Source organism: Mustela lutreola, chromosome 1 (genome assembly GCF_030435805.1).
Source record: "Mustela lutreola isolate mMusLut2 chromosome 1, mMusLut2.pri, whole genome shotgun sequence".
Lineage (NCBI taxonomy): Eukaryota > Metazoa > Chordata > Mammalia > Carnivora > Mustelidae > Mustela > Mustela lutreola.
Window position 1 is genome coordinate 191,774,385 of NC_081290.1, and position 22,128 is coordinate 191,796,512.

Below are 22,128 nucleotides of genomic sequence, written 5' to 3' on the forward strand. Positions count from 1 at the left end.
CCTTCCAGAAACATTAGCTTTGGGAGGCTCTGATTCTAGATCCCATTAGGATCTGATTCTAGAACCCACTGAAGGAACAGACTCTGCCTGAGCAAGCTGTCCCTATCCTACCCATTTGGGAACCTACCGCCTTGATGCTGGACCACTTCTCTTTATGACCCGTAGGCTTGGCCAGAGTCCCTAACGCTTGGGGCAGAATAGCTAATTTCCCTATTTCATGAAACCACTTTCAGAACCGTGACCTGCACTTTGAAGTGCTGGGAAGCCCTACTCCAGTCCCATGGCTGGTTCTGCTCCCTTAGGACTGAGCCACTGCCCTGTAGGCTGGGCCCCCTGAACCTTTTCTGGCCGGGGCCAGGTCTCTGTTGACAGCCCCCATCCCTAGCCCCTCAGATGTCCTGAAAGATGACTCTTGACCCATCCCAGGCCAAAAAAGGAGCCTCGGCCCCCATCGCACCCCTTCCACCCACCCCCTTCTCACAGGCCTGGGCCCCAGCCCCCGGAAAGTTGGAGCTGATGTTTAATTTAACTCTTTCTTGCCACACTCCACGGAGCACTCAGATCTGTGGCAGGCTGTTACTCCAGCAGCCGCTGGGATCCTCGCCGAGTCTGGTTGCTAAGACTTCAGCCCCCCCCCCCCCCCGTTTCCTCTTTTCTCCTCCCTCCCTGCCGCCCCCCATCACACTGCCTTGCCATTCCTTCCGGTCATCCCCCAACCCCCATTCCCCCATGGCCTCCTCATGGGCTTCAGTAGATGTTTTATATTAGCTGACACGTTTCCCTTAACCCTGTTTAGCATTTCAGGCGAGAGACAGGGACCCTGATTTACAGCCGTCTCCCCGACCCTGCCACTCTGGCCCCTGTGCCGTTGACCTGCCAGCCAGGTCATGTTGCCCAGGGAACGGCCAGCCGGTTCCCCCTCCTTTGTCTGGTCATGTCCCTTCCAGAACAACCTTTCCTCTCCGTTCAGATTATGCATTTCTTTTTCATATTTTATGAGGCTGAACTGGCTCGCACTGATTCCCCTCCGCTCCAGGGAGAAGAAATGGAGTTCTCACCAAGGAGTCCGTTCCTTTAAATGCCGCTAACATCTCTATAGCCCTGTGGCCGGCTGGTTCTGCCTCACCTCTCCTTCCCCACACACCTCCATGGTGATGGGGATGGGACTGTTGGATGCATTTGCAATTGCAGATCAATTCTGGATTGATCTTTGTCCTAGAGAGAGAATCAGGGGGATTGGCCTGGGCCGTCCCTGCGCAGCCCCATCAGAGCAGCTGGCCGATCTTCCAGCAGCCTTCAAGGTGGCGGGCTGTGCTGGAGACGTCCCCCCGACTCCACTTGCTGGAGGAGCCCCTCATCACACACATCCCCTCACCCCCGCAGGGACAGCTTCAAGAGCTTTTTCAGGAGCCCCAAGATTTGGGGAGAAAGGGGAAAGGGAAGGAGAGAAGGCATTGCTGGGACACTTATGACATGTTAGGTCCTAAGCTGTCCACAAGCAGGCTCTCATTCTACCCTCCCAGAGATCCATGAAGCACCCATTGGTGTCTCCGTGCTAGGAAGCATAGACAGGTTAAGCAACTGACCCCAAATCATACAGCAGAACCTGGCTGAAAACCCAAGTGTATAACCTGTAAAACCCATTTGTCCTTCATTTGCCTGAGTATCCTTCCTGATCCATCTCTAGGGTCTGTGGCTTGAAAGGTATTTCTAAGGGTACATTCTGTTGGGGTGAGTTAGCTGGAGCCCTGCAGTCTGGATGGCCACGCACAGAAGGCCTGGGTCAGGGATGCTCAAACGTATAAGCTGATCGGTCTGGCCACCCCAGCCTCCCTTCCCTTGCTTGGCCTTGGACTCCGTCTTGGCCCTTTGTGACCTGTTTTTCCTTTCAAGGTGCATTTATTATTCCTTTTAGACAGATTGTGCGGGGTGGAAAATATAAGGAAGAAAGACCCTTTATGACAGTCCTCAGATCAACCTCAGTCTTCTAAGTCTTTTCTTGTAACTCACCAGGCTCTCTCCAGGACTGCATTTTTCAGTCTCTGCTGGAAAACATTGGTTGCCTTCTCTCTGTGGTGCGAGGGCTAATCCTGGTTGAAGGCAGGAATTTTCTCCCTAGTGTCTGCTAAGTCTTCCCCTCCTCCCCACCCCCGCCTCCAATCTCAGAGGAGCTCTGGTCTCTGGCTGACCTCTCCCAGGATCTTTTTGTTGTTTTGTTTTAATTTTTTTCTCTCCCAGAATCTTACTAGGACAAGGTGGCAGAATCCTATAGACACCATCTCAACATCCTTCCAGACTCTGGGCCAGCCCCAGCCAAGAAAATTTCTGCTGTCATTTCTAAATAACCAATTCCCAGAGCCAATGAACTCACCAACAGGAAGTTCTTCCTGCTCTCTACCCTCAGTCTTACTTGCTTTAACATCCTTCCAAACCCATGCTTGCTGCGACCTGGCCCTCCCCCAGGGTGCTGGTCCTATGGGAGGATGTGCACTGAGGTTTCCTGAGTCCATCTCCAATAGAGGTACCAGGTAGCTCTCCTGGCTCCGGGTACCAGGGATGAGAGAGACCAAATAAAATCAAGGTGGATGGCAGCTTATTACGCTTTAACTTTCCTATTACCTACCCGATAGCCTTAGCCACTGATAGAACAGCATCAGAGGCTGCTAATATCTCTTCGCAGGAGAAGAGAGGTAGGAGGCAGGGGCAGTGCCTCCCGGAAATGTCGGTAACTGACACAGAGGGAAACTGACACTGTCCTAATGAAGCCAGAGCAGGTTTTTATTTACCTGGCTCCACTTGGAGGCTCTCTGGACGGCTTCTCAGCCTGCGACGCTCCCCACTCTGTGTGTGTGTCTGCAGAGGGACCCATCCCAGGCTGTCACACAGGAAGTTGGTTGGGAGCTGGTTTGTACACACTTGTTGGCCAGGCGGGGCTGATGGGGCTCCTTTCTTAGTCCCCAGGGCAGTGTTTTTCTCTTTTTGCCGCCTCTGCTCTGATTTATTAGCTACCAATAAAATATTGTAAGGATTATGGCTTCGAGACACTTTTGTCTGGCTGCCTAGCTGCGGGCAGTTGCTCTGAGAATAAAGACCTATGACTTTGCCCTCTCGGGGCCACAGTCCCCCGTGCCAAGGTCCACAGGGCACTTATACAGGTCTCTGGCCAGAGGGCTTCTCATCCTGGGTGTTCCTATTTTAAGCATCGTGCAGGACGCATTCTTGCCTTCTTCCTCCGGCGTGGGTGTCCCGAGTCCCGCAAGCTCCATTTCCACCGGAGTGTGGCAAAGGCCTTCCCGAGAAGAATCCGCCGTCCACAGCCTCGTTTCCCTCATGGCTGCTTTCCTTTGCACTCATTCTGGATCCTCCCGGACACCTGTTTTTGCTGCTCCTCCCAGGTCCCTCATTTCAAAGTGGCCCCGGAGGAGTTTATCAAGTTCCAGTTCCAGCGATTCACAACCCTGAACCTCCACCCCAGCAACACGGACATCAGCGTGGCTGTCGCTGGGATCCTGAACTTCTTCAACTGTACCACCGCCTGCCTCATCTGTGCCAAAGCAGAATGTAAGCTTCCCCCGCCCCCGGCCCCCGCGCGGCTCCGCCCCATGCAGTCCTGGTTCCTTTGTGGATTTCCCCCTCCCCCCCCCCCCCCCCCCCCCCGGGCTTTGCCCTTGGCTCTGGATCCGCCTGGTAGGGGAGGGCTCCCTCTGCTGGTGGGGGTGATGATCAGCAGCTTCAGGCATTCCCACGTGTCCTTGGCTGTTTGTGGTCTCTGTGTGTGTGTGTGTGTGTGTGTGTCTGTGAGAGAGAGAGAGACAGAGAGAGAGAGAGAGAGAGACAGAGAGAGAGAGAGAGAGAGAGAGACCGGGAGGGAGAGAGAGAGCGTGCCGTCCAGGAACACCCTTTGCCAGACATGGGCGGAACAGAGAGAACTGGGTTACAGGGAGACTGGCCAACATCCAAGCCTTTTTGCATCTGCAAACTCAATTCCCACATTTTCAGCCTCATTGTGAAGGATCTACAAAAAGAGAGAGAGAGGGAAAATGTAAAATTGGATGCATTTTGTACTTGACGGGCTGAAGAGCTTCTTCCCCTGGAGAGCGGGTTTTGCTGATGGAACAAGGTCCAAGGGCAATGCCTGATAAAGCATTTTTTTGCAAATGCAGGTTTTAGAAATACGGTTTCTCTGACTCTTAGACAATTTGTAACGTAAATTTAGTGTTTATGAGATTTAGCTAATTTGAGCCAGCATTTTCTAGCAAATCTGGGCATCTGTGTGCTCCCAGTGACAGCTGTGCACCCACATGTGGTCAGGCAGGTGCTGGGCCCTGCCTGTCCCTGGGGCCCTGTGCCTGAGCCCCAGGCATCTGCATCCCGTGTAGCTCTCCGGCAGGTCCTGGCAGGCTGCACTGGCCGACCTATGTCCTCTCCGTCGGGGCTCCTGTTCATGTGGGTTCTCAGATCTGCTCTGCCCGCTGGAGTCCCTTCTCCACCCGGAACCCCTCCAGCACCTGTAAACAACCACCCCCTCCCAGCCAAGGGACAAAACCACTTTCTTCACAAGGCATTTGCACCCAACTGCCTCTCTGTGATGGCCATTCAATTCACTTACTTGCATAAACACCGATTTGAGATTTACTTCGGGCTACTCCAGAGAGTAACTGAGCTCCAACTGTGTGTACTTTTTATATAGTTTATTTAATTATCACAATGATCCAGTGGGTTCGGAGGCGTTGGAGTTCCCCGTGTCAAAGTTGACTCAAACTCAAAATCCAATTCCTCGGTCTCACTGGCTCCCGGCAGACAGCACAGACCCAGAACATTTCCGCCATCAGAGAGAGTTCTATTGGACAGCCCTGCTTTAGATAGTGTTTTGTGGCTGAAATTTAAAAAAAAAAGGGTGGGGGAGGAATGTTTGGATAAACACTTTACTCTGTTTCGCCTCATGGAGATTCACGGCACACATTAGCACAGACACACTGAGTTGTCCTGTGGCCAAAACACCTATTTACCTCTTCTCTCTGAATAGGATTGACCATAAGTCCCAAAGGGATACTGATCGAGAAGCCCACAGGATGCTAGTGTTTAATGGGGTTGAGGACCATGGCATCCCACCAGGTGGCCCTCCTCCTGTGGCGTCCTCCAACCCTGTAAGGTGGAACCCAACCACGGATTCTCCCCCTGGAAATTTCTGCCACATCCCCTCAGGCAGGACTCAACAAGAGTGCCCCATGCATACAGCGGGAATGTTAAGAGACAGAGGACAGGCCATCAGTCTCTCCCAGCAAAGATTCTCCTGCTGTGCAGGGTCCAGTGTCTGAGCAACCTGATGGGAAGTTCTTTCTTGTGTCTAGCCACAGTCCCCCTTGCTCGTAGGGCGGGTCCTGCTTTCTCTGCTTCAGCTCTTCCTGGCAAGTCAGTTGCTCACCTGTTTGCTGAGCATCTACTGTGTGCTGAGCTCTTCGCCTGATTCGGTTGCCTCGTAGGGCAGGATTCTTTCCCTTAGAATCATGACCTTCCTTGACATGCATGACATTCATACAGTCCTGTGCAGACGGCAAAGCCCTTTCATGTACATTTTGCCATTTTATGCCCCTCCTTCCTAGTCATTCTAGAACCAAGAAAACAGAGTCTTGGAGCTGTTAAGGGACTTGCTTGAGGTCATACACAGCTGGTTTTACGTGGCAAACCATGACTCTCACTCAGGTCTTTTGAGTCAGGAGTTCCTCACCTCCCCTTCTGTCCTCCTCATTTGCACAGACAACTTCAGAGCAGTGGCTTAGGGCAGGCTCCGCCTGGCAGGTCCAGTGTCCTTTGAAGGGCAGAGATCTCTCCGGAGCAGCGTGTCCCCCTTGCTCCCTCAAGCAGGGTGCGGGATGGCTGAGCACAGACACAGTCCTGAAGAGGATGAGCCTGCCTGAGAGCCAGAGGGGCCAGGCCACCGCCCAGGCGGGACTCGTCAACCACACAGTGCTACCTCTTCTTGAAGAACTCATCCACTGAGGTTGCCCAGTGACTCCGGGCCCCACCTCCTGGGGAGGAGAAGTTCAAGGGCAAAGAGGATTAAAATCTAATCAAAGGATGAAGAAATCAGGGGCTGAAGGGAAATGCAGCTCCGAGCTGGGGAGGAGGTGAGCTTCTGTCTTCCTTATTAATGCAGGGCCAAGAGATGCCGCATGTTGAATTAGAAACAGGCATCTAATTCTATTTTTCAGCCATCAAAATTAGGTATAACGGAGACCGTTCCACAGGGAACCCTACCACCTTTTTTCTTTCTTTCCAAAAGTAGAGTTTTAATAAGCAGGTTTTAGACCAAGTAGAGTTGTATTGTATTTTACATTATTTTTCTTTCATGGGATTAAAAATCAGGACGTCTGCATGTGCCTAGTTCTAATGAGGCCGGGGGGTGAAGGGAGATGTGGTGAGGGGTGCAGGCATGCTGTCCTGGGAGCCCCCGAATGGGGAGAGTCGAGGTTCCCCACCGTGGCCCCTGAGGCCCGTTTGGCGCCATCACCCAGCCTTGCCGCAAGACTCCTTTTGAGACTCTCAGGATGGACCCAGGGCCTTCAATTTCCTGTAGTCACAAGGACAACATGCTAGATATTTTCCTGGTATATTCGAGCAGATTCAAAGACTAATTTTTTTTTAATGTTTGCATTGATGTTTCTAAGTATTTTAATGTCCTTTTTGTGGCTACGTGTCCTTCTCCCATCTGTTTAACACCTGTGTGACCTTGGGAGAGTAACATAGATACTCTCCAGCTTCCTGTTGTCTTATCTATGAAGTGGGAACCATGATGCCTCCCTTGCCGGATGGCCGAGGGGATTAAGTAGGACGAGATACCCAAAGAGCACGACACAGGGTCCATACCTGGGCAACAAGAGGCACACGTGAGTTTTTCTTTCCTTCCTTCCTTGGATCCCTTTCAAACAATACCAGGTCAGGACCTGGAGCAGAGTGACCAGAGTTCAGCACTGTCCTTCCATCATCCCTGTGTTGGCTAAACTCTGCCCAGGTGGTTGGAGAGGAGCAGACTCTGATCTCGGGGAGGAAGTACAGTTGGAGAGAAGTCCAGAAGGGTGCAGTAAAAAAAGAACCATCTCGGGAGCCAAAACAAGCTTCTCTACCATGCATGAGCTGTGTGATGTTAGACAGATCACCATACCTCTCTGAGTCTCAGTTCCCTTCTGCTAAAGTGGGAATAAGACTGCTTTTCAGGGCATCTGGGTGGAAGGTATCTGGCCCCAGAATATAATAAACATTTACTTATTTTACCCTGTGATCCTGGCTGTGGCAGCGGGGGCTCGGAGATGGGAGAGTAGGGCTGACACTCAGAGCCCCTTGTGAAAATGGTGGGACTCTAGAGGATCTTCCCCACACCAGCCTCAGGAGGCAACATGCTGTGGGAGGCCTTCTGCTGGGAGCAATACAAAAATTAATCATTTAGTGAGCACTCACTCTGCTACGGCTTTAGAAATTATCCCATTTGAGCCTCTTGATAACCATCTAATATGGACTTTATAAACATTCCTATTATCTGCATGAGGAAAAGGGAGATTAAGTCTTATTTTCAACACGCATGGTTCTTGTTTCCTCTTCTCCCTGCTTGTTTCAATGCTGTGGAAAAGACAGAAGAGAGGCACCATTTTTTCCCATTCTGTGGCTGGGTTGACGCCTTGCCATGCCAGCTCAAGTGGGGAATCAGAAGCCGGAAGCCAGAATCAGGAGACCTGGTTTGGGTCTTGGTCAGTCTCGGGTTTTCTAGCTCTATGATCTGTCACTGCACCCCTCCCACCAGGCACACCTGCCCTCCCCGAGCCCTGGGGGTGGGGGCCAGGGTGGGGTGTTCAATCAACCGTGTATGAGGAAACGTGAGAGACTGCTCAGGGCAGGGGCACCTGCTGAACCCCACTAGGGGAGGCACAAGCTGGAGACACGCTCCAAAGTTCGGAGGCAGTGGGAGCGCAGAAGCCACGCTCTTCCCACGCCAGCCCTTGTGTCAGAGAAGACGACGGGCTGCAGGGCCGAGCCAGGCAGAGCACGGTTTGCCCGTGAGCGGAAAATCTCACCTTCTCCCTCATTGCCTCTCTGTCTCCTCCTCTGTCTCATGTGGTCTGGCCTCACAGGTCTGCCTGTTCCCAGGGCCAAGCCCAGCTGTGAGATGAGACAGACCCAGGAAGCAGGTGCCATGGGTCATTCAAGCCCTTGAACATGCTCTGTGTCCCTTCCCCATGGTGACTCCTTGGACTCTCATTCCCCTTCTCCCCGTCAGAATCTGCTCGTGGAAAAGGTCTGAAAGCCACACACCCTGAGGCACGAGGCCTGGCAGCAGGAAGGGGCATGAAGCGTTACTGGGTGTAGGGCAGTGCGGGCACAATGGCGAACCATGGCATCTCCCCAAATCCCCGCCACAGTCCCCCGAGGTCAGTTTTACATCCCCAGCCTCCAGCAAGATTTAAAAGTGCCGTCCCTCCCTGGAGAATTAGCATCTCCTATAACCAGAGCCCACAGCCGAGGGAGTCTGCCAGTGGAGAGGGATAGATGCCAGTTGAAATGGGTGTTTATTCTTATTTTTTGGTACAAGGGTCCTTTGTGTCCCCCATAGACCCATCACTTAGATATTTGCGTCCTAGTCCTGCGGCCCTGTCCAGCCCCGGCTGTGCCTTTCACGGCTTCTCCCGCCTCCTCCCACCCCGCCTGGCCCTTGCCTTCTAGTCAGCCTCCCTCCTGCTTCCCAGAAGAGCCGGCCTGCTGAGGCTCTCATCCGTCCATCCCGTTGGATCCTGAGCAAGGCTAATAGGTTCCCCAGGTCCCTCTCAGCCTTGGACTTGGCAGGCAGACCTGCTGCTGGGCCCGGGGCCCCCCCCGGAGAGGAGGGCTGGGGCAGTGGCAGAGAGGAAGCCGGGAAAAGAGCAGCTTTTAACCCCTCTGGTGGCAGCTGCCTTTAGGAAATCCCTTAGTTCCATTAAACAGATAGAGGTGAGGAGAATGACGTTTGGAAAATTCTATACCGCACGCAGAAACTCCTGATGTTCTTAATATCGCTAAACCACACTTCCCCTTCTGCAAATTCCTTGCACTGCCTAGCATGAGAAAGGATCCCTTTCTGATTCATAGAACTAGAGAATCTCTGGGCTAGAAAAAAACAGCAGTGTTCTTCTAGTCCAACTTTCCATCCACTGGTGTAATTCACTGATAGTCGGCAAGAGGGGCTTTAGTCTTTCCTTAACTACCTCCAGTGACAGGGAGCTCACTACCACTGCATCTTGAGATAGCTTGAACAGAGCTAAGTCTGTCTCCCTGTGACCTCCCTCCACTCTTTATTCTGATGTGTCGTCCTTGAGGCTGCCAGGAGCAAGTCTGTCTCATGATGGTCCTTCACACTCTTCCTCAAGCCAGGGACCCCCTTCCTTCAGCTGCTCCTCAAGGCACGTGGTGTCCTTTCCCTACTTGGCACTGATGCTCCCCTGCTCTGTGGGGCTGTGGGGTCCCGCTTGTCCCCCCACAGCCTCAGTGTCTAGTTCAGCCCCCCAGCCAGCGCCATGCACCCTGCCTCACACCGGGCATGTGCGGAAGAGTCTGAAATGGGAATTCGTATGGAACACCGTGAAATGCTTCGTGTTTACGTATTTCCTATAATATACATATACACATACATATATGCTACCAAGTGTTTTGCGTGGTTTATAATGAAGGACCATATTTTGTGGATTGGATAATAAACCCGGGAAGAGGAGGAGATGGGTGAAGGTCAGTTAGGATGGAAAGGGGGGGGGGGGTGAACGGAAACCGGATTTGTGAAGCATCTTCTAGGAAGGAAACCAACACTGTCCTGCTTGCCTGCCCTCCTTGTACTAACCATGCAAGGTAGTAGTTGTCCTTACTTTACAGATAAGGTCACTGAAGGACAGAGGGAGTCGCCGCCACTGGCCAGTCCCAACAGTGCTAGAGCTGGGACCCCCCCGGGGGCTCCCCTGCCACCCTGTGCTCTGTTTGCTGCTCCAGGTGCAGTCCAGGCTGGGAAGGCAGTGACTGATAGGAGATCCTGAGTGGGATACAGATTCTCCGCACTACCCCACCCCGCCGACTCGCTGCCCTTCCACTCCGACCCCCCCCCGCCGCCTCTCAGCACACATGACAAAGTGTGCTGGGTAAGATGGGGATGCTGGTTCCTTATTTAAAGGGCAGCAGAGTGCCCCACAGGACAGTCCAATGGGGTACACTGGGCACTGATCGGAGCAGGGGCCCCAATTTATCTGACATCTGGGAGGCTCTTCCCTGGGAGTGCAGGGCACCTGACAATTTTAAAGAGATGAACAGTCCTGGCTGGGCATCTCCATGCGAGGCCTAATCCTGCCATCTTCCAAGCTTCCCTGTCTTGTCCCATGAGTTTCACTGCCCCTTTGAAGGATCCCATGGGATTTGGCCTCTTTCCCAGGCAGGCTCTAGCGAGTCTCCCTGCTTTGTTCCAGGGTCCGTGGCACTGTCCTCGGCCACCACTCGCCTTGCCCCTCCAGCTCCAGTGCTCCCTCCTCCCTAGCACGCCCAGGCAGATCTTTTCTTGTGCCAAAGAGAAAGCCAGCTGTCCAGGAACACTGGCTCCTGTGGCCTCCCCTGACCTTCTCCCCTGACCTTTGTGCAAGTCGGATTTTGCTTTTCACATCGCCTCTGAGGAAGACGTGAATATTCTCTCCATTTTACATATAGACCTAAAAAAGGCAGTCCCCAGAAAACGGGATGATTTAAGGCATCAAACAAAATATGGGTTTGACTTGAGCTTCGTGGTGGACTTACTTGCAAGTCCCTGCCCTCTAAGCTTCCAGAGTCTGTATCTGACCCACCCCTCTCTGCTGATGTCTTGGCGGTCCAGGGCCTGGCCCTCAGGACATGTGCAGTGTTGGTTGAACAGATTTGCACTGTGGTCCCTTTTTGTTCTGCGGGCTGTTGTGGCGATGAGTAAAATACAGGAGAAGGAAGGCTGAAACCATACGTTCTAGTTCCCAGCATGCTTCTGCATCTCCGTGAGTTATACCCATTTTACAGATGAACAATGGAGGCTCCAAGAGGTTATATGACTTCTCAAGATCACACAGCTGGGGAGGGCTGTGTGACTCTGAGCTTGAATCCAGATCTTCTGTAAATCAGTTGCAGGAAGTGCCCGGCAGCATCAGGGCCCCTTCTGATAAGGGTGAGGGCCTGCAGGGCCACAGAGAGCGGTTCAGATTACAAGTCTCCTTTGACGCCCTGTGGGGGAAGGAAGGGAAAGGCCAAACAGCTATGATGCCTTTTGAATGACAGCCCCTCCCAGGGTTTTCCCCTCCGGGCTGCAGCCGCCAGCTCCCCAGACCACCTTGGTGGGACCCAGGACTAGAGGATGGGGGCTGGCGTGACCTTCCCAGAGCTCCTGTCTTTACCCTGCCAGGTCCCTGGGTTACACCCTGCTACCTTGTCCTTGTTAGAAAACACAGTCACCGTGGGTTTTCCTCCCCATGTCCAGAGATGCATACCCCCAGGCCGCTCCTAGGTTCTGTGCCTGTGGCCCCTGCTGCTTGTGTCCTGGGAGGCCTCTGGCCATATAGGAAGATGTGAAAGTAGAGATGAGAAAGTAGAGATGAGAGAAAGATCTCTCATCACAGAGATGAGAAAGTAGGAACCCTGGTCCCTGGTCCCAGCTACTTTCCTGTGTGAAGAGGATCTCTACAGATCAAGGGAGGCGGCTGCGATGCCCTTCAGAGGCCTCTCTCTCACCATTTCATCCTCAATGATGTAGGAAAGACATTAGGGTTCAAAGCCAACAGCCAAGAAAGAATTCTTGAGAGTCTTTGGTGCAAAAAGCTAGTTTTATTAAAGCACAGGGACAGGACCTGTGGGCAGAAAGAGGCTTCTTTGGGGTCATGAGGAGAGTGGACCATTATATATTTTCAAGTTAGGAGGAAGTTAGGGATATAGCCTAAGTCTCTAAGGAATTTGGAAGTTTCCAGGACCTTGAGGGGGCTAGCTATGGTTGGGAAAAGGTCAGTTATTACCATCTTATAAAACCTTAGTCATGAGACCATTCAGATGTAGATCGGCAGGCCATATGCTTTGGGGGGTGTTTGCCAACATATATTTTGGGGGTTTAGAGGTAAAGGAAATTTCTAAAGGAATTCTTAATGTGTTGAAGTAGACGTACGGGCTCCTGGGAGTTGGGAGGAGACAGTCGGGCTGGGATTGCCCTTTTCCCTCAGCAAACTGTCAACATGGAGAGACAGTTGCGTCCCCAGAGGAATGCCACTCTGCCTGTTTCAAGGACTTGTCTGTGGGCTCTAGGAAGGAAGGAGATTTAATAATTTCTCTTCTGCCTTTGTTTCCCACATCACTCAAGGGTCAGGAGGGTGAGGAACCTGTGCAGGGAGGAGTCCGGGGTCATTTGGAAGACATCCCCACCATGACTGTGCTGTAGCTGGGGCAGGAGCGGGAGCGCGGGGGCCTTGGCTCAGAAAGCCAACCCTTCCCTTGCCATCCAGTGTGCGGAGCTACTCATCTCGTACCTCCTGTTCCCCTGTGTGGGATTAAAATGCGTTGTAGGATTGTTGTAAGGACTTGAGGACAAGCCATGTGGAAGGTTTAGCTCATTATCTGGAACACCGTAAAGAATCAATAAACCCTACTCTTGTCGTTGCTTTTGGGAGCAAATGCCTGTACTTTTCTTTCCACTGGAGTTGAGACCATCTCTAACCAAGAGACCCTTCCCACCCCCAACCCCACCCCTCCCCGCCACTCCCACCCTCTTCCTGGCCTGCCTCTTCAGAGGCAAAGCTGAATTAAGACCCTTGTGTCTCAGTGACATCATTCTGGAGACCCTCCTCCCACCCCTGCTCCTAGACAGCAGTTAGCTGAGGTGGGGGCGGGGAGGGGATCCCGTATTTTCCTTTTGTTCCCAGCCTGCGTTCTTGCCATTGGAGCGCAGTTCAAAGCCTGTGCTCTTATAATCTTAATAATACCTTGTCTTAATGCAACCACTATGCTCTGAGGAGTTCAAAGGGTTTTGGTGAGACCTGTTTCCTGGACCTTGTGATCTTGAGGGAACTGCTCCCCCACATCCCTGAGGAAAACAAAGGCCCCGCTTTCCTAGAGTTAGATGGGACCTTTGTGGGCCTTTGCGATGGGCGAGGCCCGGGCTTAAGCAATTCACAGATTCCTTCATTTCATCCTCAGCAACATCCTGGGAGCTGGTGGCTTATTCTCGTTTCTCAGAGGAGGAAACTGAGGCCAAGGGCCGTGGCCATGTGAGAAGGTCACTTGGTGTGTGAGCAGCCAAGTTAGGGGGAAAAACCAGGCCTCCAGGTCTCTGAACCCAGGTCTTGGCCGCTGGGCAGTGCTGTGTGGGAGGAGTGGGAATCCTCTCATTCCTGTCAAGGGACCTCAATCTCTGTTTAAAAGAACATTCCTGATGGAGATGGAGGAGGCGCGGGGGCTTAGGAACATTCTTTTGACTGAAGCTGGGAATACAGAAGCCCACAGAAGTTGAGAAGCTTGCTCAGGTAAAGGGGCTGCTGCTTTGCACCAGCAGTGGGGGCCAGACCCATGGCCCAGCCTCTGGCCCAGGGCCTCGCTCATCCTGCCTGTGTCCCGGTGTCTCCCAGGGAAGTACCGGGGACCCTCAGCGCCTTCATCCTCTCTCCCCTCCAGGCCTTTTAAACCTGGAGAAGCTGCTCCGGCAATTCCTTATCTCCAAGGACACCCTTTCAGTCCGGATGCTGGATGACACCCGGGACCCCACCCCGCTCCTCAAGGAGATCCGGGACGACAAGACCGCCACCATCATCATCCACGCCAACGCCTCCATGTCCCACACCATCCTCCTGAAGGTGGGAGCCAGGCCCGGCAGGCGCGGTAGGCGCGGAACCTCCTTGTCCCTCCCCCCTCCCCCTCCCCTTGAGCCGGCACACCGCTCCCTCCTTGCCTCAGGTGTCGCCCAAAAGGAAAGGCCAGATGGGGCTGATGTTGGAGAAGCATCACCTCCCGGTGCAGCCACACAGCCCCCAGCCAGAACCCTCTCTACCAGGATCTGTGGGGTCTCAGGAGGGACCACGGCCCTTGGGGGCCAAGGCTCTGTGCCAAGGAATATAGAAGTATTTCCAGGTGTGGACAGCCAGGGCAGTCCGACCAGCGTGTACAGCAGAGCGTCAGCCCTCTGGGTCCTCCCTGCACAGCGTACTGGTTTCCCAAGCGCTGCCGTGGGGCTTCCCAGCCTAATCCTCTCAGTGCCTAAATGGGGCTCGTACCCCATCTTCCCTGGACAGGCGAAGAAACTGGGACTCTGGGCGATGAATGGCGAGGAGCAGAGCTGGGCGCGTACCTGCTGTCTCTGATAGCCGGTCACCAGCTTCGTCTACCGCAAATACAGGGGCAGGGTGGCAGGCCCCAGATTGGAAAGTCAGGGGTGGCGGGGCAGGGGGTAGGAGGAGTCCATGCTGGAGAAACAGCGTGGGACCAGCTGGGCAGCCTCGGCGTCCTCAGGCACCGGCTCCCGGCCTGGTGGCTGGGCTCTGCCTGCAATTCCAGATAGAGGGACCCTGCTTGCAGGCCGCTCCGTAGCTCCTCCAGCCCCTCCAGGCACACTGGCTTCTTCTAATGCCGTCCTAATTGCACATTAAACGCAACCTGCTATCTTCCACTGGGGGAGCAAGGCTTCTCCTTAACCTCTGCCAAGCTGTGGGGAGCCGGGCAGACACTCAGATGATTGTCTCTTCCTCCCCCCTCTTCCCCCCACACCGCCCCTCCCCAGCTAGTTTTTGTCTCGGAGTTAATAAGAGATTTGAATGAGTTCTCTGAGTACCGAGGGCTGTCCCTTCAGCCCGTTGCTATAGTAATTCTCCGCAGCTCCAAACCCACATCTGTCCGGGTGCATGTACGCAACTCAACACACACACTCAAATGGAAATTTTCTTTTTTTCTCTTGTTTTGTGTCTGGGCCTCTGATGGATGAAGTCATCAAGAGTGGAAGGGATCCTCTAAGTTTCAGGACCTCAAAGAGGTCAACTCCCCAGGGATGATGAGGGATAGACAGGGAGATAATGGTCCTCCGTTGTCATGTCCCCCTCCCCCCGACCCCGTCTCACTCCCCTTGCAGAGGCCAGACAGAATGCGCGGTGCCCCCTGTAGGAGCCAGAGCCTTCCTGAGCTGCCCCCATGTGGAAGCATTTTGGGGACAGCCTTTATAATAATAATGTTAACCTCAGGACTAGTTCATGGCTCCCAGCTTATGTGGTTGGGCTCTTTTTGAAAAAATAATACGCCTATTGTTGAAATTTTGGAAAGCACAGAAAAGTACATAGAAGAAAATAAGAATTGTTATAGCTTTTCCCTTCTTTCTTATAAGCCTCTACTTTGGGATAGGATAGGATAGGATCTTACAGGTATACATGGAAAAGAAAGACATTCCATCACCCAGAGACAGCCACTGTGAAATGTTGATGTCTCTCCTTTCTGCCTTTATAGACACATTTGTTTCTTTTCAAAATTATTATCACCCTGCACATACTCTTCTGTAACCTGCTTTTTTTTTTCACTTAATTATATGCCCTGCATTTTGCTTATGTCATTACATATTTGTCTACAAATACTTTAATGGCAACATCATTTCTTATCATACGGATATGCCGTAATTTATTTAACCATCCCTTTATTGTTGGAGATACAGGTTGTTTTCAATCTTTTGCTATAATAAACAATACAGGATGCGCATCTTTATACATAAATCTTTATGCACATTCATGAATATTTTTGTAGCATAAATTTCCAGAAGTGAAATTACTCAGTTAAAGAGATGCATGCTTTTAAGGATTTTGATATGATTTGCCAGATTGCCTTTTCAAAAGGCCATAACAATTTATACTCCCACCAGCAGCGTATAGGTATCTTATGGTACCCTTGCCAATACTGGGTATTTTCATTAACAACACTTTTTTTGGGTTTTAATGGCTGAGTTTTTGAAGAAAACTCCCCCTGTCATGATAATTAATAGCAATTGTTTCTGCTGGGTGGACAGTAGCAGGCTTTCCTGAGACCACCTATTGGCCTTGGCCTTTGTGACCTTCACACCAAGCCCATCACTGACCAGTGAGACTTTCGAAGCCGGCTCCCTTTGTTCGCATCTGACGTCCTGGTGCCCCCAGCATGCAGGCCCCACATCAGGCCCCGGAACTCGGGCCGCGGGCTCGTCCTTGCCTGGTTAACAGCACAGCCTTGGGAGTCCCCCAGGGAGGCTGGACTCAGTGTGGGAAGCTGTGTGAGCAGAGAGCGCACGGAGCTTCTGGGAGACTCACTGCGCCCACGTGAGCCTGGCCGCAGAGCTTGGCAGCGCTCTGCTGTCTCTTGATTTCAGAAGGATTTGCAGAGTAATCCCCTACTTTATTGAGCAGCTGTTCCGGCAACAAACTGTGTGTTTACCCAGAACTCAGGTCTTAAAAACCAAGGATCTCTTGTCTTTTATCTTTGGGCAGCAGATTTCGCAAATGGGTTCTAAGCATCTGACGGTACCCCCTCCCCACCCCAGGCCCCAGCCCCTCTCTGTCGCCAGGTTAAGCGGGGTTCCCACCTATCCAGGCAGTGGTGACAGGCACTGGTACTTTTCTATGGACAGAGTTGAGTGTGAGGGGATGGGAGGGGCTGGCCAGCAGGCCATACCGGCCTCTTGGAAGTGGAGGGGGAAATGTAGTTTTGGAGGAAGAAGAGAGGCCTCGAGTCCCCTGTGACCCTCGCATCCTCTTGCCCCAGGCCTAGAGCCCTACTGTACCTCAGTTTTTGTCAGAGCGGTGGCAATAGAAGGACCCAGACTGCCCTTCAAGGAAACTGTGAGGGCTCCTGTGAGAAGGCTCACAAAGTTACTGGAGCTCCTTGGGAGGTAAACACTTTGTAAAAGGAAAATGTAATCATCCCTGGCCTTGTTTTCCCCTCATGCACCTCAGCGGGCAGGACAAAAGTGGCTTCCCAGTGGCCCTGGGGCTGCAGCATACATGATGAAAATCTGCCTGTCAGAAGGCATGAGGGTCCCCGGGAGAGCTGAGCTCATTATTTACCTGATCTACTTGTCGGTGTCTGTAGCACTTGTCACACTCAAAGTCGGGCACACTGACAGGGGAGGTTGGTGAGGGGTGTCTGTGAGGGCTGCAAAGATCAGACAAAAGGGAGGCTCTTCTGATGTCGCGGCCTCCCAACTGTGGCACGATGACACGCGGGTGTGCTGTGATCAAGGGTGAGGCATGTCACCGGCAGCTTGTTCCTTACTACTAATAAAGGACCAAAGTTTGCAAATGATTCGCTTGTTTCCTACATTACTGCAGATTCAAAGACTCTGATGAGTCTTGCTCGCTTGCCTTTGACAAGGGTTGAATTAATTTGGGAATCGCTTGTAACCCGCAGACTCTCCTGTCTCTGCCTCAGCCCCTAACAGAGCTGTCGGGACTTCCATCAACACCACGGTCCTCCGGGGAGAGGACAGTTAGGTTAAAAGGACTGAAATTAGGCGGCCTGGCTTTAATTTCATCTTTCCCCACTTAGGAGACATGTGGTCTTTGCAAGTTACAAAGCCTTTTGGTGTTTCGAGATTCTTCCACAGTCAGATGAGAGGTGGAAGAGTGATAGGCCTACCTCATCGACTTAGCCCAAGTGAGATGCTCTCTAGCGCCTCGCCCATGCTAAACAATGGGTACATGGTAGCCACTGTTACTGCTAATAGTTTGGCAGATAATTATTTTTGTCTGTTTTATTATTTGCTTCATTTCCCTGAAAGTCATTTTGGTTTCCATAATATCTGGTTGTATCCATGGGAATGTGTTAGGCATGAGAATATCACCTTCTACGAGTGTCACTGCAGGGGTGGAAAGCTGGGGTGGTGGTGGAGATACCTGACTTTAGAGGCCAGTGTTTCTGTTCTTCATCCTCCCAAAGTCAAGGGCAGCTTAAGAACCAAAGGGTGGTGGGTCAGACAAATGGTGGACGCTTGGAACCCTCACTGCTCACTCACTCCCAGTGAGTTTTTGTTTTCTGTCTAATCTCTATGTCTTCCCTTTGCAGGCAGCTGAACTAGGGATGGTGTCGGCCTATTACACATACATCTTCACTAATCTGGTAAGACATTTTCACAGCTCACCTCCTTGCCATAGAGTATCAATAACTAGGATCAGTGGGGTATGATGGAATGAAGCTTGGGACATGGAGGGAATCAGAGCAGAGGAGCAGAAGTCAACCAGAGAGGCAGGATATTCTAGAAACGTGGAAGTCCAGGAGCACCTGGGCTTCCCATCTGAACAACTCTTGGCCTTGGGAGGACGGGAATTTGGGGAATCTAATGCCTCCATCCACACGCCGCCGGCTACCTTGCACTGATTGGGGTAAGAGCGCAGATGTCGTAGAGTTGCTGTCATTTTGAAATGGCATAGTTTAATCTCCATGGAAGCATTTTGAAGCTGTAACATACTAAGAAATGGGCATGGTCATTGTGAAGGATACACACTCAGAGAATAGAGGGAACCTTGGGGAACTGGTTTAAAAAAAAAAATGTTATGACTTTTTACTTGAAATGATTGTAGATTCACAGGAGTTGCGAAGATAGTAGAGCGTGGTGCCTTCAACCGCATTTCCTCCAGTAGTTACATCTTACGTAATGGTCATAGGGAATCAAAACCAGAATATCCAAACCTCAGATCTGTCCATCCTGTGTAGATGTGTGTCAATCCCGTTGGAACCAGGACAACACCATCTCGTCACCACAGAGATCTCCCTTGTGCCACCATTTTATGGTCTCACCCGTGGCCCTTCCCCCCACTATCCTGAATCCTTAACCACCACTCATCCATTCTCCATTTTGACACTTTTTTCCTTTCTAGAATGTTATATAAATGGAAGCATGCAGTATCTGACCTTTGTTACACAGTGTAATGCCCTTGAGACCACCTGAGTTGTTGCCTGAATCAGTAGTTTGTTCCTTTTTGTGGCTGAGTCATTATTTCTTGGTATAGGTATACCACAGTTTGCTTAACCATCCATCTTTTAAGAGACATTTTGGTTGTTTCCTGTGTTTGGCTGTTAGAAACAATCCTTTGGAGAAGGGTTTATTTTATAAATGCATGAGATGTCAAGATTACTTAAAGCAGTGGCCCCTCCATGGTGACATGCTTCTGAGCACCTCTTAACTAACAGGAATGGGACCAGGCATTAGGGATTAAAATGGGAATAAGGAACAAAACCTGCCTTGGAAAAATTAAAAATACTTGTTGTAGTGCAAAGTGGCAAATTCTACTAGACGTGTGTACAGAATGTTCCAGATCCTGGAGCAGTCAGGAAAGGCTTTACCAAAGAAGAGACCTTTAGGTTATGCCCTCATTGTGGGGGGTGGTGTTTCCTAAATAAAGAAGGGAAGAGCATTCTGGGTTAAGAATATCCACATGGTGGTTTGAAAGGACATGGGCTGTCCAGGAAACAGGGAGTCATTTCAGACGTAAGGGCCACTCCCAGGATGGGCCTATGCCAATTAATGACCATTCGCTTATCTATTGACACTCCACCCTTGCAAGTTACCTCTGTAGAGGACTTAAGGCAGATATCCATTAGTTTTAAGATCCTTGCTAAGTTAGGAAGCAGAATACAACCTCTTGACTCTTAAATCTTAGAATGAGAAATGTTCTTGAGAAATTATGACTTTCTGGGGTCAGCATGTGTGATAGGGCGACCGAGGAGATGGTGCAGTGTCCGTCCCTGCATGGAGGGACCAGGTCTTCTGGAATGGCCTGCCCGGGCAAGGACAGTCCTGTCCAAAGAGATGGGCTGGGACCCTCTGATCCTTGTTCATTTCCAGCTGTAGGTTTTTATGAATGGCTCTTTCTTTCTTTCTTTTTTTTTAAAAAAAGATTTTATTTATTTATACGACAAAGATCACAAGTAGGCAGAGAGGGGGGGAGGGAAGCAGGCTCCCCACTGAGCAGAGAGCCCGATGCCAGTGCCGATGCCGATGCCTGGCTCGATCCCAGGATCCTGGGATCATGACCTGGGATCCTGGAAGGCAAAGGCTTTAACCCACTGAGCCACCCAGGCACCCAGAACGGCCCTTTCTTGGGGTTGCTGTGGAATGGTTCATCCTGAAGCATGCTGAGGCCTCTGTTCTGAGTGGAGCCATCTTAGAGGAATGGAGTGTAGCTTCTTTTCTGGTGTAGGGACTCCCCCTGATGAAGTCTTAGAATATAAGGGAAGTTCATGGGCGTCCAGAGCCGACGACCAAGAAAGAATTCTTGAGACATCTTTGGTGCAAAATGGTGGTTTATTAAAGCATGGGGACAGGACCCGTGGGCAGAAAGAGCTGCTGCCCAGGGGTTGTGGGTGGCAGGTTACCTATTATGGTGTTGGGGGAGGTTAGGAAAAAGGGAGGTTTCACTCCAACTTTCATATGCTAAAGAAGACCTAGGGATACCAGATACCAGAGGCCTTGCCATTGTCAAGGTCCTTTTCCCCTTCTTAGCAAGGTGTTTTTTGTTTGTTTGTTTGTTTTTAAGATTTTATTTATTTATTTGACAGAGATCACAAGTAGGCATAGAGGCAGGGAGAGAGAGAGGAGGAAGCAGGCTTCCTGCGGAGCAGAGAGTCTGATGAGGGGCTCAATACCAGGACCCCAGGATCACAACCTAAGTCAGAGGCAGAGGCTTTAACCCTCTGAGCCACTCAGGTGCCCCCTTAACAAGGTATTAACATTAAGATATTTGGGAGGTTCCTAAAGAACGTCACATTTGTCCCACCCAGGAGTGGGGGTGGGGGAAGGTTGCAGGGTGTTGGTTTCTGCTTTATCCTCAGCAAGCCTTCTGTTCCCTCATCGCCCCCACAACAGGCTTGCCAGAGAGCCATTCAGCATTCCCTCCTTCTCAAGGCCACCACCGCCACAAATCTACCAGCTCCGTTGCTGGAATTTTTACTTGAATTCTAGCATACATACACAGATCATTTGTGCGCAGCCCGGGGAACGTTTTCCAAGGGAGCACACCTGTGTAAGCAGTACCCAGATCCCAAAATAGAACCCAAGCAGCACCCCAGAAGTCCCCCTCCCGCCTCCTCCCCGCTGCTACCCCGCAAAATGGAAAACAGAAGGAATTTCTTTGTTTGCTTATTTATTTATTTATTTATTTATTTTTCTATCCTTTGCTGCTGCTGCTGTAAATCAGAGCATTAACATGTAAAAAGGGAGAAAAGGATTCGATGAGTCCCAGAGCACCTCAGGAGCATTTGCTTAAAGTAAGGAGATGTCTGGGGAAGCCCGGGCAAGTTGGCTGAAGCAGGTAAAGGAGATTCAAGTACAATCGGGCTCCATCTGGCCCCCACCCCCACCCCCGTGGGATGCTGAGGGGAGCAGAGGGGAGAGGCAGGCCAGGGGCGCCGCACACGTTAGGCAACCCCTTAGGCAACCCCGTCAGCAGAGGAGGACAAAGCTAAGCCGCAGGAAGGAATGTGAACTCCCAGGACAGTCCCTAGAATAAGCTGGAGATGCTTGGCTTGGAGATTTTGAAGAAAGCACCCCCCCCCCCAACCTTCTCAGGACTGATAATAACGCGTGTGATGATTTATCTAGTGGGAAAAAGTACAGGCCTATGAAGTCAAGAGACCCAGGTCAACGTCCCATTCTGCCTTACACGCTGTGTGGCTTTGGGGAAGTCGCACAGACTCTCTGAGCCCATTTTCTCATTTGGAAAATCTTAAATGGGGGGAAAATCTTAAAATCTTACAAGGTCATTGTAAGGATAGGTAAAAATGCATCATAAATTGAAAAGTACTATGGGTTTCTAAGGCGTATTTTTTTTTTTTTTTTTTTTTTTTTAATAACACGGTGATACGTTCAGGTTTCAAAGAGCTTTCTCCTTTTCTGGCGGCATGGAAGTGAACAAGCTGAGCTCTGGGAGCATGCCTCAGCCAGAGAGTTCTTTGAACCTAGAATTACTAGGGCTCACACAGTTTGTAAGTTTGCGAGGAGAAGTCAAAACAGTCACTGTATGAATGCTGATGGTTGAGTAACACTCGGGAAAATAGAAGCAGGGCCACTGCAAAAATCAGTCAGTGGGAGGATTTTCTGGAAGCCTCTTGTTAATGCTTTGACTTTCTGGAAAGGAC

General features: G+C 51.3%; 1 protein-coding gene across 5 annotated transcripts in view; it reads left to right on the forward strand.

Annotated features, from left to right (window-relative positions):
- Window positions 1–22,128, forward strand: part of GRIK4 (glutamate ionotropic receptor kainate type subunit 4) — a 411,978-nt gene that overhangs the window by 253,335 nt on the left and 136,515 nt on the right. For all 5 annotated transcript variants that reach the window (XM_059183457.1, XM_059183459.1, XM_059183458.1 and 2 more), the window contains 3 exons: window positions 3,396–3,561; window positions 13,669–13,847; window positions 18,058–18,111. In XM_059183457.1, the coding sequence (XP_059039440.1) occupies window positions 3,396–3,561; window positions 13,669–13,847; window positions 18,058–18,111 (399 nt within the window). The remainder of the gene's footprint in view (window positions 1–3,395; window positions 3,562–13,668; window positions 13,848–18,057; window positions 18,112–22,128) is intronic.